An 18,681-nucleotide genomic window follows, 5' to 3' on the forward strand; every position below is an offset into this window, starting at 1 on the left:
ACAGAGGTCGAATGTACTGTAAATTGGCCATTTTGGGGAAATTGTAATTGCTTGGACCTACATCAAACCTAACACTACATGACACAAGACCATGCTCTTTATCCATCTTTCCTCCACATGAGGTGAGCACAATGGCCCTGGCCATTTCATTATAACATTAACATATTCCAGGTTCGTGTCATGGTCCTGAGAGTCGTCGTCAGGTATGAACATGTCATCCATGATTGACTCTACGGGGTATCACGTTAAGAGCTGATCGATGGTTTGCTGCCAAACTTCTGGTGCAGAACAGATTCCCATCGGCTGACGAAGATATCGGAATCATCCAAAGGGTGTCCCAAACGTAGTGAGATAAGACGATTGGAATATGGAAAAAAGGCTCGGCTGACATCAATGACAGTGAATAGCTTAGCATTGGGCATGTTTGCCACCACCTATTCAATTGTCTGCATTGGGTACCGCGGGCGCTTTATAGCTTTGTTTAGATCGCCTGGGTCGATGCAGATACGAATGTCCCCTGTACTTTTGGCATGGCCGAAACCCAATCTGTAGGTTCGGTCACATGTTCCAAGATTCCTGCGTCAACCATCTCTAGTAGCTTGTCGTAAACTTTTTCCTTGATGGCAACAGGTACAGCCTGCACATGGCGCACTACAGGGGGAGCGTTAGGATCCACAGTGATCTTGTGTGACTCAATGGGGGAGTTTCCCTAACTTTCCGAAAAAAAACTGCGGGTACTTTTTCATTATACCCGAGAGCTATGGTGGTAGATTTGCTTGCTTTTCTTTAGCAAGTTGGAACACTTCTGAACTCAGAATAACCAAACCTAAGCGAAGACTGTCTTTTAGTTCTAGCAGGATTTTCACATCCTTATCGACAATGTGGAACTCGATGTCCCATACTTTGTTGCGATGCACACATAGTGTTGCCTTGCCAAGATCTGCTGTCGCGTGTCCGCCAAACCCTATCAATTTGACGGTCCTCGAAGGGTCCATTTTCCCTTTAAGGCATGTGAGTTCTGTTCACCAATAACATCCAACTCACTAACATGTTTCCTGGGGTTACCAAGCGGGTTTTGGTTTCCCTCGCGTGACGACCTACATACCGATGCGAAGTGGTTCCGTTTCGTACATTTGGCACACTGCTTCCATGAGCCCGGCACGATGATTTGTCTTTCCCGTATGGGCCGTGTATCCACAATTGCTACACTTAGAATCATTGCCTTGCGAATGCGAATCTTTTTTCCTAAAGTCGGATTGTTTTCTTCCGTTGTTGGAAGGACGATTCGGCGGCTTGAAAGGGCGTTTCCCTTTTTTCACAAAGTGGACCTGCTCCTCCTTCGCTGCACCCTTTCCTTGGATGTCCTTTGCATCCTACTCCGAAATCTCATGTATCTGCACAGCTTTATCGAGTGTCAGATCACTCAGAAGGATCTTGCGAACGTTATCCTTGGTTATGCCGGTTACTAACCGGTCTCGTAGGAATTGGTCTTTGAGATCACCATAATCACATGCATTGGCTTTTTTGTTTCGCAGATTGGATAGAAATGTCTGGAATTCCCCAGGCTGTTGTGTTCTCGAGTTAAACTTATGTCTCTCTAAAATAACATTGGTCCGCGGACTGCAGAGTTCCCTAAATTTTACTTTCAATATCTCAGGGTCCTCCCTGGATTCAGCTGCAAGCTCAGGTTGTCCTTCGACTGGGTTAGCACGATGCGGTAAATATGTGAATGCCCGTGCGCATTCTTTTCCCTCTGGGCTCGCTAAGTTCAAAAGAATGGCAGCTTTCTTGTCGGCGAAACCGGCAGCAATGAAGATGTTGTACTCTTGTTCGAATATCCGCTAGTTTTCGGCGCAATTCCCCTCAAAACTCAGAAGAGACGGCTTTCGAAGTCCTATGTTGCCCATTGTTCTTTGTTCTTTGTTCACAATACGAATTTGGGTCAATGTCTATGAACTAATTTCCCCGTGAAAACGGGTAGAATGTCACTTTTTGAAGCTTTTTACCTGTCCTCTGTGAATTCATACGTATTTAGCCATGTGTCTTAACTTCTGACCCCATGTTGATCTTACTCATAGGATGAATAAAAGTGGAGAAAATATCAAATCAATCTAACTTTATTCAAGCTCCGTGACATGAGAGCAAGCCTCGATTTGGATCACAACTGTGTGCCTATTAGTGTACAACAAATATTATAGGTGGAGACACCGTACGGTCTAAGTAGCACCTAGCCTGCATTACATGACCAATCGCGCCCATTTTGGTTATACAGTGTCGAGATGACCGTTCGAGACCGAAATTTCGAGATTCCGTGATGAAAAGTTGTCATTCCACTAGCGATATAGCCTTCTGGTGATGATAGTTGGTCGGCGATGGCGCTCGTCGCAAACGAGCGCACTCATTTTAGTTACACAGAGTCGAGATGACTGTTCGGAGAAATTGTGACAGAAATTTCGAGATTCCACGATGAAAAGTTGTCATTCGACGAGCGATGTAGCCTACTGGTGATGATAGTTGGTTAGCGATGGCGCTCGTCGCGACCGATCGCACTCATTTTGGCTATACAGAGTCAAGATGACCGTTCGGACCAATTGAGACCGAAATTTCGAGATTCCGCGAAAATAAGTTGTCATTTGACTAGTGATATAGCATACTGGCGATGATAGTCGGTCAGGGATGGTACTGGTCGCGACCTATCGTGCAAAATTTTGTTATACAGAGTCGAGATAACACCTTGTAGATCTTGCTCATAAGATGAATGAAAGTGGAGAAGATATCAAATCAATCTTAACTTTATTCAAGCTCCATGACATGAGAGCGAGCCTCGATTTGGATCACAACAGTGTGACTATTAGTGTTCAACAGATATTATAGATGGAGACACTGTACGGTCTAAGTAGCACCTAGCCTGCATTACATGACCGATCGCGCTCATTTTGGTTATACAGTGTCAAGATGACCGCTCGGACAAATTGAGACCGATAAATTCGAGATTCCGTGACGATAAGTTGGCTTTCGACTGGCGATATAGCCTGCTGGCGATGATGGTCGGTAATGGCGCTCGTCTCGACCGATTGCGTTCATTTTGGTTATACAGGGTCTATCGATATGACTGTTTGGACAAATTGAGACCGAAATTTTTAGATTCCGCGACCATTTGTTGTCTTTCCACTAGCGATATAGCCTACTGTTGATGATAGGCGGTCGGCAATGGCGCTTGTCACGACCGATCACACTCATTTTGATTATAGAGTCGATATGTCCGTTTTGACAAATGGAGACCGAAATTTCGCGATTGCGCGATGACATGTTGTCATTGCACTAGCGATATAGCCTACAGGTGGTGATAGTCGGCGATGGCGCTAGTTGCGACCAATCTCACACATGTTGGTTATACAGAATTCAGATGACCGTTCGGACAATTTGAGACCGAAAAATTCGAGATTCGTGACGATAAGTTGGCTTTCGACTGGCGATATAGCCTGCTGGCGATGATGGTCGGTAATGGCGCTCGTCTCGACCGATTGCGTTCATTTTGGTTATACAGGGTCGATATGACTGTTTGGACAAATTGAGACCGAAATTTTGAGATTCCGCGACCATTTGTGGTCTTTCCACTAGCGATATAGCCTACTGGTGATGATAGGCGGTCGGCAATGGTGCTTGTCACGACCGATCACACTCATTTTGGTTATAGAGTCGATATGTCCGTTTGGACCAATCTCACATATGTTGGTTACAGAGTCCAGATGACTGTTCCGACAATTTGAGACAGAAAAATTCGAGATTCCGTGACGATAAGTTGGCTTTCGACTGGCGACATAGCCTGCTGGCGATGATGGTCGATGATGGCGCTCGTCTCGTCATTGCAAAGGAGGAGGGATTCTAAAACCTTACTATCCATTCTAAAGAAACGACACAACGGGTCTCATCTATTAGAAGTAATGGGCCTACTATAACCAGTGATGATGATTTTGTTTACAAGATCAGTGCGTGATTATAACACATGCGACTCCATTGGCCCATGCCATTGATAAAGGAATAATACCTGACCAATTGGCCCATCCCCATTCATTCAACAGAAACCCTCACAGATGCTGCTGAACTCATACTCAAAACTAACAACTTCATCTTCAACAACAAACACTACCTACAAAAATCAGGTACAGCCATGGGCACATCCATGGCCCCATCTTATGCCAACCTGTTTTTGGCTAAATGGGAATCAGACTTCTGGAACGGCCGACCCCACAAACCCCAAATGCACGTCAGATTTATTGACGACATCTTCATGATCTGGCCACACGGCAAAGACAAACTAGACCAAACCATAAAAGACATAATCGAACACCATCCAACCATCAAATATGTAGCTAACATCAGTGAAACCTCAGTAGATTTCCTAGATGTCACTGTTAGTATTGGGGACAACAACAACATAGAAACTTCTCTATTCACTAAACCCACAGATTGTCATAGCTATTTGGTGTCAACCTCCAGCCATCCAGACCATACCAAGAAAGGTATTGCATACAGTCAAGCAATCAGGATTCGCCGAATCTGTTCACGCATTGAAGACTACGACCAACACAGCAAACATCTCATCAGGATGCTGCATGTCAGAGGACACAAGCTTAACGACCTCAATGAAGCCATAGCCAAAGCCAGATCTCTGGACAGAGACACTCTGCTGCAAAAACAGTCTACAGAAACTAGCAGAGACACTGTCATTCCTCTAGTTACAACGTACAATCCATCACTTCCGAATTTACGAAAAATAGTGAACAAACACTGGGAGGTCCTCGAAACTTCGGATAAACTCAGGACTGCCCTTAATTCTGCCAAACCACTCATCAGCTACCGTAGATGTAAGAACTTGAGAGACATTCTAACAGGAGCCGATATAAAAGAAAACAAACTTCGTAAACCCAACACTGGCACAATCAATGAGACAGAAAGACAAACCGGCCTCCTATCGTTTGCACCCCCACCACCTAAGGGCAGCAACAAATGCAACAACAGCAAATGCGCCAACTGCAAATATATGCAGAAATCAAACTCAGTAACCAGTAGAGTCACAGGCAAAAAACATTATGTCAAACAAAACATAACGTGCAACTCAGAAAGGGTCATATACCTCATTGAATGTGCAAAATGTAACTATCAATATGTAGGCCAAACCAAAAGGACACTCAAAACCAGAATGAAAGAACACCGTTATGGCATAAACAATAAGAAACCCACGCCTATTGGCACACACTTTAATAGCAGTAATCACTTTATTAAAGACCTCCGTATCTATGGACTTGAAAAGTTACCTCAAACTAATAATGAGAGAACTCGTGCACTGGACAATCGTCTGCTAGCTAAAGAATCATACTGGATTTATACTTTGCGAACCGCTCGTCCCCTTGGTCTAAATGTCATGGACCAACTGGTATTAGTCATCGAATGGCGTGGAGTTACTTTCAGCTCATATTTTTATGTAATTCTTAAAATTATCTCTTTGTAACTCGCTGCATTATTCACTTGAACCGCCATTTTGCTTTCTGGAACGCACAGCTAGAGCCACCTAAACCACTTTATACACTAAATTTCTAGGAAGCCACGCCCCCACGAACCTCAACCAATGAAATCTCAGATAAACAACAACAAACCTGAACACGTTGGGATATCGCGGCTGACTTTTGTTAAGACGTAGCGTAAACTACATTCTCTGTTCGCAATAGTATTTAACCTGGTTGACCAAATTTGTGAAGTCATTCATTGAAAAAGTACCAATTATACGAAACGTCTGAATTGACTGGAGTCGTTGCATTTGTTTATTTAAACCCACACCCATCCCCATTCATAACCATTGTAATGATTGGGGGAGGAGTCACATTCCTTTTCTTCGAGGTTCGAGTATAAACATTTGGTTGACATCTTGGATTAAAATACTTACTTTTTTCCCTAGGCTTGTGAAGCAATTTTGTAAGACCAAGACTAATACTGATACTGGTAAGCTGTTTTGGAAATTGATTAGCAACTTTCTAATAATAACAGCAATTTTTATAGCACAGTAAAAAATAACCGGGTTTTGAGCAAGTCCAGCAAAGTAAGCAAAGTAAGCAAAACGCTTATAGTGTTCAATTGACTGTTCCCCTATAAGAAGTTCAAACCTCCTGGCATTGAGGCTTTCAGCGACCACGACATAAATGTTTCGAAAACACTGTGGATTCGTTGATTAGTTGTCACAGACATAATAAGCAGTAATAATATATCGTTTGAACAGATTAAATACCACACACAGCTTTTAAAAGCATTAGGGCGAGTTTTGCTTTTATCAAATGTGGACTATTCAATTGGCAAAATCGATGTACACTGATTTGCACTAGCATACACTATGTAGATACATAGTAGTGGAGCCTCCAAGACATACAAAGTTGGACAAACTTTCCAGAACAAATCACGCTTCTAATTCCTCCAATACTTTAAACATTAGCATCATTTGTCACAACTGCCATATGGAGGATGTTGAGAAATATCTGAAACTGGTTATACTAGTCAACTGACCCGTCAATTGCTTGTGTGATTTCCTTGCGGCAATTTTTCAGATGGTCACTCTCTGAGGGGTATATTTCCTGCAGATAAGGATTGTCCACGCCAGGGCCAGACCCGCCTCTATGCGAGTAATACGTTTGCGGACAGACACATTTTCATACAGTCCAACGTTGCAGCAAGTATTTGAAAAGAATTGTTCAGTCTCTGGGTAGGAAGGTAGCTAATATAAGGATTGAAATTCTAAAATACCTTGGTACCGTAAAGTCAACTTTTAAATGGAAAATGCATAAGCCTCGTTCTGAGAGTGGAGTGTTTTGGACACGCAACCAAGATGCTCTACCAAAGCTCCCTCGGGTTGCACTAAAATGTGGAAACCATGCACACGTCACCCCGTACGGAATTTCAGCTCACTTCATATGTTTGAGACTCTCAAAACACTGCTTCAAACACAAATCAGCCAAGGAAGCATCAACCACCCTAAGTTTTTTAATGAGCACTACACATATTTGCCGAGAAAAACGCTCCAAATAGCCCATTTGCGCGGATTTTAGCATCCCTTGAGCGAGCCGATGCGGACTTCCTATGCGCGCTGTACAAAATGTACATGTCTTATTTTCTGTAACGTTGCCTAACATAATGTAAACAACGGCGCTACCGGCGCTCCGGGCTGGCGATGGATGGAATTTGCCAAATTCGCACATATTCAAGTTATTTTCGTGGCCTATCTTTTTAAGTTTGAGGTATTTTAGAATAGAAATTGAACCCTCGGCTTCGGACCTTGGTTGAGTTACCAAGACACTCTCGGGTGGAGCTAAAATTTCGTCCAAACCCTCGCCTGTCGGCTCGGGTTTGGACTGTATTTTAGCTCCACCCTCGAGTGTCTTGGTAACTCAACCAAGGTCCTCCGCCTCGGGTTCAATTCCTTAAACCGTAAACGATACTTTAAATAAGTCTAATTTTGCCGGGGTGATGTGTCTTAACTAGCGCATGGACGTGGTACTCATTGAATTTCCGTGTATTCCAGACACTGTTAGAGATACTTCATTCCCCACCGAGTCCTGGATGAGCAGATTGATGCTGAATTTCCGTGTGTTCCAGACTCAATTAGAGATACTGCATCCCCCACCAAGTCCTGAATGAGCAGACTGATACTGAATTTCCGTGTATTCCAGACTCAATTAGAGATACTTCATCCCCCACCGAGGCTTGAATGAGCAGATTGATGCTGAATTTCCATGTGTTCCAGACTCAATTAGAGATACTTCATCCCCCACCAAGTCCTGAATGAGCAGACTGATACTGAATTTCCGTGTATTCCAGACTCAATTAGAGATACTTCATCCCCCACCGAGGCTTGAATGAGCAGATTGATGCTGAATTTCCGTGTGTTCCTGACTCAGTTAGAGATACTTCATCCCCCCCCCCCCCGAGTCCTGAATGAGCAGACTGATACTGATTTTCCGTACGTTCCAGACACAGTTAGAGATACTTATCCCCCACCGAGTCCTGAATGAGCAGATTGATACTGAATTGCCGTATGTTCAAGACACAGTTAGAGATACTTCATCCCCCACCGAGGCCTGGGTGAGCAGACTGATGCTGAATTTCCGTGTGTTCCAGTCTCAGTTAGAGTTACGTCATCCCCCACCGAGGCTTGAATGAGCAGATTGATATTGAATTTCCGTGTGTTCCAGACACAGTTAGAGATACTTCATCACCAACCGAGGCCTGGATGAGCAGACTGATACTGTACGTTTGTGTGTTCCAGACTCAGTTAGAGATACTTCATCCCCCATCGAGGCATGAATGAGCACACCGATACTGAATTTCCATGTGTTCCAGACTCAGTTAGAGATACTTCATCCCCCAACGAGGCCTGAATGAGCAGACTGATTCAGAATTTTCCTGTATTCCAGACTGAGTTAGAGATATTCAATATTTGTTTGTGCATTTCCTCATCAAACAAGCCGTTTTTTCTGTGAGAAAAATCTCCAGTTCCGATGAAATCGATCAATTTAGGCTCTTGGCCGCCTTGGTTGCAAAATGAAAAGAGGAATGGACACTTTTTATGTACATAATTTGACATCATTGTAGGACATGACGTCGATAATATCACTACATATCACTGTTGCCGGAGGAAATGTGATGTCACTAATGAAGTCACTCGTCATGACGCAGAATTATGCAAATTTAATTCGTCAATCTGACTGCCGAAAAACAATAATTTGTCATTTTTTAGGAAATTATGTCAAAAATAAAAAATCGGGCTCCGTTAGGACACTTCCGTGGCCCCCCAAACATTTCATACCTAGTTTGATGTCGATCCGTCCGTTGGTTTAGGAGAAAATCGCGAACAAACGTACAATCAAAAAACTTTTCTGGAATTTATTAAGAAATCAGACATTCTGAACCAAATTACTGGCAAATCATCCCTGTATATAGACACCATACATTATGAACACTCTCAGTACGGGAAGTCTGTGTCAGCAGATAGGCCGCAAATTAGCATCATATATAGCATGTAAGCACGGTAGGGTAGGTTGAAATCATGACATGAGACGTTTTTGAAAAATGGTCATTTCAAGTAACTGCCTCCCTCCCGCCCGTAGCTCCTGGGTCAATCATAGGTTGAGACCAGTTTTTTGATCGGCAATATCGCGGGTGGCATACCCTCACGGCGCCGAACATTGAAAATTCACCAAAAATGGCAAAATATTGAGTAGATTAAACTTTGATGGATTTTTGACGATAGAAGGTTATAATGAATCATACACATGATGTAGCCGAATGTCAGCCGGTTTGGGAGAAACGCGTCAAAACCACCGGGCTTGGAGAGTGGGTCACGGGCTGACTAAAAACAAGAGACCATATCCATGGAGTGTCAATATGGTCTAAATAGAACAGTAGCGGCTGTTACAAAACGCGGATTCCGCGGAAATCCGCGGAATCTGCGCGTACCTGGTTCCGCTGGCTACCGTCAGATGTAGTGGTAGTCGTTCACACGCTCTCTGCACGGTCACTGCACGCAGCACGAATTTAGAGAACTAAATCGTTCCGTAATAACTGTATTTCATTACATTATTTTGAGGGAAGGTAAGTACTATAAACAGACACTGTGGACTGAAATACAGACAGGACTGTTATTCTATTAATCACATATACATTGTACTACAGTTTTTGAATTTTTTTTACCAAGGATGAATCATCGCCTGAAGATGGCTAAAGATGGCTAAATTAGCCCCACTGCTGCTGCCTATAGTCCCCACCGCATTTTGGTATATTCATTAAATAAAATACCACCATGCGAATGGTTAATTGACAAGGACATTTAAATAAGCCTGGTTATCATTTCATGTCGGATTAAACGTAAACTGAATCACACACTATGCTGGGCGATCTTCGGTCCGAGTAGCTAGACCTACCATCGAGAGTCTAAGAATGTTCCAGAAGGGCGCCAATGGCTAATATTCATAAAAAACGAGGAAAAGTTTTTACTTTAAACTTCATGTATACCATACATTTACACTAGCCATCTCTGTAGAACAATGTAGTAAAAAGCATATTAGCACATGATATAATTACAGTTGGCTGGCATTGATTATTGTATGTTGAAGCTCTCGGCCTAGCGATAGATCGAAACACAGTTATCATTACATCTGACTACCACTACATCTGACGGTGGCCAGCGGAACCAGGTACGCGCGGATTCCGCAGATTTCCGCGGAATCCGCGTTTTATAACAGCCGGAACAGTAGATACAATATCGTCTCTCAACCAAACTGAAAGATCCACACTAAAAGATTTCAAGGCTGAAGCGTCATCACAAAAAATGTCCAACTGTTCAAGCAGTGCAATGTCTACAATGGTTATACAACCTTTTTTCAAAATTTTTCACTTCACAATATGATGCTCGAGCCAAAGATGGGTGAGACATCTTTGAGTTTTTTTGAGTTTAGTTTTCTTTATTCACTCAAACATAAAATAAACATACAAACAGAGAAAAATTGCCAGGGCTTAGGCACGAAACATTAGTAGCCCTGGTTACAAAACAAAAACAGTCCAAGAGTTTTCATTAATGATAGGCCCTACACATTTTGAATCGTCCCTTAATCTTAAAACCTCAAATTATCTACGACTTAATACTGCAAAGAAATTGTTTGTAACATACCGGGTCACCTAAAACATGTCCCTTTTTAAGCCTGGTCAGGTTTTATTTACCGCGAACTTTGCACAGCATCATGTGAAAAATGTGGTAGACGGTAATAAAGGCACTGGAAAAAAAGGCACAGAAAAAAGACACTAGGTAAGAAAGGCACTGGAAAAAAAGGAACGGAAAAAAGGCACTAGGAAAAAAGGCACAAGGTAAAAAAGGCACTGGAAAAAGGCACAAGGAAATCACTATACCAGGTAAGAAAGGCACTGGAAAAAAAGGCACCAGGAAATCTCTAGGTGAAAAATTCATTTGGGGTGCCCCCCCCGTGCTTTCTATTTGTGTAATGTGCTATGTGTAATGTGCTTCCAAGTCTTTCTCACCAATAAAACTGCAATGAGACTTATCAAGAATGTTTTGCTAGATGCCAATAGCCACTCTTGTGATAAACTATTGTATCTTGTAGAAATAGGTTATTGGTGAGGGAACCCTGATTCTAATTTGATTAAACTACTGGACCAAATCGGATGATCTTTTATAAGGATTCCCTGCCTATCCAAGCTAGTTTTTCTGGTCGGAGGGTACTGAAAATAGGCTGTTCGGTTTTTTTGGACCACCCAGTATTCTGTTGATGTAGAAAAAACTACACATAGAAATGCATATAGAAATTTTTATTTTTATTTTTTATCTATGTAGTAGAGATTTCCCATACATTTTTTCCATTGCCTTTTTTTCCAGTGCCTTTTTTACCCAGTGCCTTTTTTCCTGGTGCTTTTTTTTCAGTGCCTTTTTTACCTAGTGCCTTTTTTCCTAGTGCCATTTTTACCTAGTGCCTTTTTTACCTAGTGCCTTTTTTCCGTCTCTTTTTTCCAGTGCCTTTTTTCCAGTGTCTTTATTACATACATTCGAAAAATGTGCATGCATTTATTGCCATAGGGCGTCCAATACCGGGATGTTATCTGTTAATATAATATTGTGTCGACATCTAGGTGTTGGCTATCTTACCACCTATTGTATGATTGACCCTATTGTCAATTAGCCCTATAAATAGACTTGTGGTGCTTTGGACTCTTGCGCTTTCTTCTGGGACTTCCTTACTGTTCATGGGGAGCTAGCTCATGTGTTGTCAGTACTAATGTTCTTTGCTCCATTCTACATTTTTGTAAATTTCCAATTTCAAGAGCAGTAAATTCCAGACTTTATCCTTTGAAAACAATCTTTACTCCTGTCCCTTACTAGGGACGATACACATACATTTTTTTCTGCTTTTCCAATGCCAACAAATTATACATCATTAAAAACGTTGTTTAGAAACTTAGACAATGACACACGTTTCATGTCTCTACGACAATTCTAAACAAAGTTATGGTAGATCTTCTGTCACTCTGTATGCCAACTGTGACCTTAGTTATAACGTTTTGAATGTTAGTAAACACAAAAAAAAATTCTGTCATAATGTAGCACACATTACAATACATTGAAACACGCCCACCCCCCCTCCCCATATATTGATAAATCAACAACACGTGGTAAAAAGCTATTTATAGGGTGAAAGAATTATTTTGAGTATGTGCAGAAAGAGTTTTGTGAGTGCGCATGCGTTGTGCAGAAGAGGCCTTCCCAACCATGCAAAATTGCTTGAAACAAAAGTTGGCCATTCTACTTTATTGATTTTAAGCTTTGTTTCTAAAGTATTTCAGTACTTGTATCATTAATACTTCATCAGCCTGTGGCAAGGTCTCCATCAGCTATGATTGAGGTCGTATATATTGTCCCACCTGGGAAAGGTCCTAAAATGCTAATATACTAAAAAACACTGGTAGAAATTAAAGATTAATCATTTTGCCAGCCATGCCATGTGATAATTACCCATAAATCGTTTTTTTTCTTCAAGAGTAGTGCAATCAAAGTTGACAAATGCAATGCATTGAAAGATGGTGCAAAGTTGAAGAGGTGCCTGTTTCCGGTCCAAGTTTTCCCTCCAAATATCTCGATGACCTACTTTTAGTAAAAAAATTAACACTGGAAATGTGTAATGAAACGGCCAGAGGCCATTGTGCTCACCGTATAGATATTTGGTGCTTTGGAATTCATCCAGGTTAAGAAACATTGTACATGTATAGTATATAGGTCAAACCAAAGTCGGTATGACATGTGATGTATCGTTGCTTGGAGTAAGTACCATCAGAATATCATCAAAACAAGTCACTAATAGACGAGATATCGCACTTTTTACCTATTTTAGTTTTGGCCTCCTGGTGACCAAGTTGAGTACCAGATCAGATCGAAATTCGCTGACCGAGGTAACATGACGTAGGGAGTCATGTGTACCAAATTTCAAGTTCATAGCTTTAGTGGTTAAGAAACGTGCTATAGTTACAATCAAACAACCAATTTACGCGATTTGACCTCTGTGACCTTGAAAAGCAGGTCAAATCAAAAACTCATAAGATATGTGATGTATCCTTGCTAGGAGAACCTACCATACAAATGTTATTGAAAACGAATCACTAATAAGCGAGATATCACACTTTCTAGGTTTTCACTTTTGGCCCCCTGGTGGCCAAGTCGAGAATTACACCGGCTGAAATTCAGGGTCAGAGGTCAGATGACCTAGGGGGTCCTTTGTACATAGTCTCAAGTTCATAGCCTAAGAGGTTAACAAACGTTCCACAGTTACGCTCAAATGGCCAATTTACTCTATTTGACCTCTGTGACCTTGACAAGTATGTCAAATCAACAACCCGTATCATATGGGATGTATCCTTGCTAGGAGTATCTACCATAAAATTTTTACCAAAAGCTAATCAGTAATAAGCGAGATATGGCACTATTCAATTTTTTGGTTTTGGCCCCCTGGTGGCCAAGTAAAGAATCAGACTGGACCGAAAATCAGTGTCACATGTCATCTGACCTAGGGGGTCATGTGTACCAACCTTTAAAGTTCATAGCTTTAGTGGTTAAGAAACGTGCCATATTTACACACAAACGGCCAATTCACACCATTTGACCTCTGTGACCTTGAAAAGTATGCCACATCGACCTGATGTTTTGTCAATATGTAGAGCTACGTAACAGGTGTCTACATACCAAATTTAAAGACTATAGGACGAATAAAGACAAAACGTGCCACTATCGGTGAAATTTTAGAGTTTGACCTCTGTGACCTTGAAAAGTAAGTAGGTCAAATCAAAAACCCGTATGATATGTGATGTATCCTTGATAGGGGTACCCACCATAAAATGTTTGTCAAAAACAAATCAGTAATAAATGAGATATTGCACATTTTAACTTTTCGGTTTTAGCCCCCTGGTGGCAATGTCAATAATCAGACCGGAGCAAAATTCAGTGTCTGGGTACATATGACCTTGAGCATGATGTATACAAAGTTTCAGGTTCAGAGCACAAGCGGTTAAGAAACGTGCCACACAGGATACGGACGACGACGGACGACGACGACGGACACAGGGCTATCGTAAAGATTCCCCTAACGGTGAGCCAAAAATGACTTTTCTTTCCAAACAAACCCTTGACGTTTGAAATATACATGCGATGCACTATGGCAGAATACAAAACGTCAAAATGGCAATTGGTGTATCATCCCTATCCTTACCTTAGTCATTTGTGTTGCTGGGAGAACAACTTGTTTCTTGAAAGTAAATTCTATCATTCAAATTGTTGTTTGCTTATACCTTTTTGTTCCGTTTTCTATGAACCTTGATGATTACCGATAGGATGTTACTGGAGACGAGAAGAACTTGGATCACCATGCTGGTACCATGCCATGAAGTGCTGCAGTATATGTCGGACACTGAATTTCGATGTACAGATTGCCTTTGTTAAACCGTACAAGGTGAAGTCGCTGAACTGTACGAGGGTTCGCTTAACATGTACGATCATTGCAGAAATCCGTCAAAATCACGAAAAAAAATTAAGAAAAGGGCAGAATTTCAAATGAAAAAACCACGGAACACATACCCAGAAGTTGACTCCATAGCTTTAAATGGGAATGTGACAGCCTACCGTTGACCAGACAGCAATTACATGGTACACTACTAAACTTGTTTAAAATTGTTATAAAGTAGTCTTTTAAACGACAAAAACCATCCGTTATCATCTGAAGGATAGTGAATTGTATATAGCAAGACCCAAGGACGCTACATCGCAAAAATTTATTCGTATCTACCATTTTTATTTCATACACTGATTTTCAACTCTCGTTGTCTGCTAGAGTGCATAAGCGGCAGTTCGCTGAACCGTACATTTGGTTGCTAAACCGCTACAGTTATCGACCGTGGTTGTAGTACAGCAAGAACTAAGACTTTTTTGGGTGTTTTGATGTTGATATCTTAGCTTTGTTTCGAGCAATCATGCTTTTTCTGCAAAAATATCAATATGCGATAGATACTTTTCTATTGACCTTTGAAATCTGCCCCCAAGCTTCCACCTCTTCAACATGCACTCTGCCATGTTATACATTTAGGGCCCTGTGTAAAAAAACAAAGACAAGTTAATAATGATAGGTTATTCCTTTTAGTATTCCAATTATTGCACAACACTTCAAACCTCATTCAATGAAGGATGGACATAATTATCCCATTCATGGGCATACCTTCATTGGGGTTATTGACACCGTGATGTAACTGGACATGTCACTTATTACAATCCTACGGCAGTTAGATAGATGTGTTTTAGCAAGAATATAAAGAATATTCTTTGTATAATCTTGCTGGTGGTGTATGATTATGTGGAAATAATTCTGTGTGACCAACCCCATAACCTTCCTTGGGAGGGTAGCCTTGTGCAGTGGGAGAGTGTCGGTAGTCACCACAAATGTGACCCGTCACATCAAAACCGGGCCCATGTCGCACAGAAGATGAGCCTAAATGACAATAGGAGATATTGGAAGAAATTGATGTGCTCATATTTCACAAAAGGCAGACAATCGAAAATGAAAAATAGCATTGCAAAGTGAGCATAACCCCTCAGCCTATTAAGGTTGAAGGTGAGATAATGGTGAAGTTGGCTTAGTGGAGTGGCTAGTTTGCATATGGAAATTAAAATTGTGGAAACCTATTTTGAGGATGTGAGCCATATTGAATTTCGAATCGCGCTGATTTTCGAAAGGAACCTTCCCCTTACAATACTGCATTAGGCCTTCACCCACTAAAAATTGATTCCATCCTCCAAGCCGTTCTTCTCGAAATTGACGGAAACCAATTTCAAGCACGTTGCCCTGGTGACCATATTGAGAATCGGAACGAGCCCGTTTTCGACAGGAACCTCGCTCTAGTCACCCTCAACGTACATACCAAAAATGAATTTAATCGGACGAACGGTTCTCCTCGAAATTGACGGAAACCGATTTCAAGCACGTTGCCCTGGTGACCATATTGAGAATCGGAACGAGCCCGTTTTCGACAGGAACCTCGCTCTAGTCACCCCCAACGTACATACAAAAATGAATTTGATCGGACGAACGGTTCTCCTCGAAATTGACGGAAACCAATTTCAAACACGCCGCCCTGGTGGCCATATCGATAAATGGAACAAGCCCGTTTTCGAAAGGAACCTTCCTCTAGTCACCCCCATTGTACATACCAAAAATGAAATTGACGGACCGCGCACCTGACGACAATACCCCTCTAGCCCATTTGGACTGAGGGGTAATAAAAACTCAGTCTCAACCTGCCAAGCTCAGAGCAACATGCGCCTGGTTTTGCTGTGACGGGCCACAAATAGGAGTTATTCAGGTTTGATATTTAACCACAAAAAGTCTGTTATTTCAGAACCAGTGTAAGATATTAACAAGAAAACAGATCAGGCAGTCTTATTTTCCCTGTACTACAACACCATTATAAATTGATGATTACATAATGAAAAGAATAATGCACTTCATAGTGATCTTAACGATCATACAGACAACAACATTTGCAACAACCTTGTGCAAACCACATTGAATCATTAGTTGTAGGTGTTGATGTTGATATGAGCTAGACTCTACTTACATCTGAAAAGTAAGTCAAATGGACTTTTGAAGAACTAACAATTTTTTCCCCCTGTGACCTTTAAAAGTAGGCAGGCCTAAAGCTAAAAAAAAGATTGATGCAGATTATTTAGCTTGTTTAGATATATCAATGACAGGTATTTGGTGATTGACTGTTTAACGAGACTGACTTACTGTTCAATGCGAAAAGTGCATCACTTGAACCTAAAATTGTCAACATGTTGAGATGTGGAAGCATAGCGTTCACAGCCCTAGCAGTTAAGAAACTTGAAAACGTGCCAATGTCCGAAGTTTTCCTTGACTGATGACGGCGAATGATGGACACTGTACCACCATAGACTCGCCGAACCAATGAGTTCAAAATACTTCAAAACCAATGAAATGTAAGAGTTTTGACTAATTCAATTCGTCTTCCAAAGGAATTTATCCCAAAGAAGAAGAAAGTATTTCTGTGATAACCAGTTGCCCAGTGGTGTGGTGAACATAAATATATTTTCGATATTTTGTTTTATTCCCTCCACTGCACATTGTATACCCCATGTCTTTATTTCCTACAATTCTTACATCTCATGGTTTGCGTATTCACTTGTATTTGCATATGGATTAGCAGTCAGCAGCATGACAATATTTCTATTATATATGTTGCCAGTCAAGGCTCATCAAGCTGGTGTTGGACTCCAGACAGTGGGTGATTTCCTCAGGTATGGCATGACTCAACCAAAGTTTATGCAGCCTCTTGTAACTATCACTGCATAGGTGTAGTGGGTTTCCTCGCCTGAAAGATTGAACAAATTCATCGGTATCAACTCAAATATTTTATACATATGCCTAAATTTAAGCAAATGTAAAAGGCACAAAACTGTCAGAACTTATCGAGAATTAGCAATAGCTCACAACCAATCATATGCCCTTTATGCTGACTTCATGCAGAGTTCAAACTTGAATAATAGTTCTACTATTATTAGGTTAAATGGAAGGTCCCACGGCAGAGCTGTCTATGTTAAAAATAGTATAAAACAAGGAGGTGTCCTGTCACCTATTCTGTTCTGTATTTATACAGACAAATTGTAACATCGTCTGAAGGAAGATGGTTTTGGCTGCTTCATAGGTCAATTATTTATGGGAGCACTGGGATATGCTGACGACATTGTTTTTATATCTCCAACCAAACATGGTCTCAGAAAATTGGTTAGGGGATGTGATGAATTTTCAGACCAATATCAAGCGCTATTTAATGCTCCAAAAAGTCATTTTCTAATATTTAGTAATGAGCCAGAGCTAGTGGAATTCACACTATGGAACAACTAGAGGCCTGGCGGCATGTATAGCTACGCTGGCGGAATTTAATAGCAAGGAATCAGATGAATGACAAGAAAATGTAGCAAGTAGTATATGCGAGTACCAGAATGTAGGTTTATGGTAGATAGGGAGATGTGGACAGACTAGATGGAATCAAGCTTAGACAAATGGGGCCAAATTCATGAAGGGTGTTCAGCTTAAAACAGCGTTTAGCTACAGAATAGACAGATTCAGGTCCTTCATGTAAATCTTCACAGAACATGAATAGGCCCTATAACTAATCAGGGAGAAGTTACACACGTCTAATGAATTTGGCCCCTAGGGTGGATGACAGTTGTAAAGGTTTTATTTGAACTGCAATGAATGAAGTAGTTGAGGGGTTCTTTTGTTACATCTGCTCTTCAATACCTTCAGTGCCTTTGCTCCAACTGTGTTTAAGCAGGCCAGCGCAAAACTGCTCTCTCAATACCTTTAGTTTGATACCATTAATGCGACTGCCTTCCTCTTACGGTGTTCAAGTTGTTTAGTGAGTCAAAAAAGTATATCAGGGTAAACCTACTCTTAAACACCTTTAGTTTGATATCAAACACGGATGACACCTTTCGCTGTAACCGTCTCCAAGTAGGTCAGTTGGTAATAAAAGTTGGTTAGCACAAACCTACTGTTCATTATCTTTAGTTCG

General features: G+C 41.3%; 1 protein-coding gene across 3 annotated transcripts in view; it reads right to left on the reverse strand.

Moving 5' to 3' along the window:
- Window positions 1-12,203: 12,203 nt before the first annotated feature.
- LOC135485750 (E3 ubiquitin-protein ligase UBR2-like) overlaps window positions 12,204-18,681 on the reverse strand; it is a 650,469-nt gene continuing 643,991 nt past the window's right edge. For all 3 annotated transcript variants that reach the window (XM_064768146.1, XM_064768147.1, XM_064768145.1), the window contains one exon: window positions 12,204-17,475. In XM_064768146.1, the coding sequence (XP_064624216.1) occupies window positions 17,334-17,475 (142 nt within the window). In that variant the 3' untranslated portion in view covers window positions 12,204-17,333. The remainder of the gene's footprint in view (window positions 17,476-18,681) is intronic.

The sequence above is a fragment of the Lineus longissimus genome, chromosome 3 (assembly GCF_910592395.1).
Source record: "Lineus longissimus chromosome 3, tnLinLong1.2, whole genome shotgun sequence".
NCBI lineage: Eukaryota > Metazoa > Nemertea > Pilidiophora > Heteronemertea > Lineidae > Lineus > Lineus longissimus.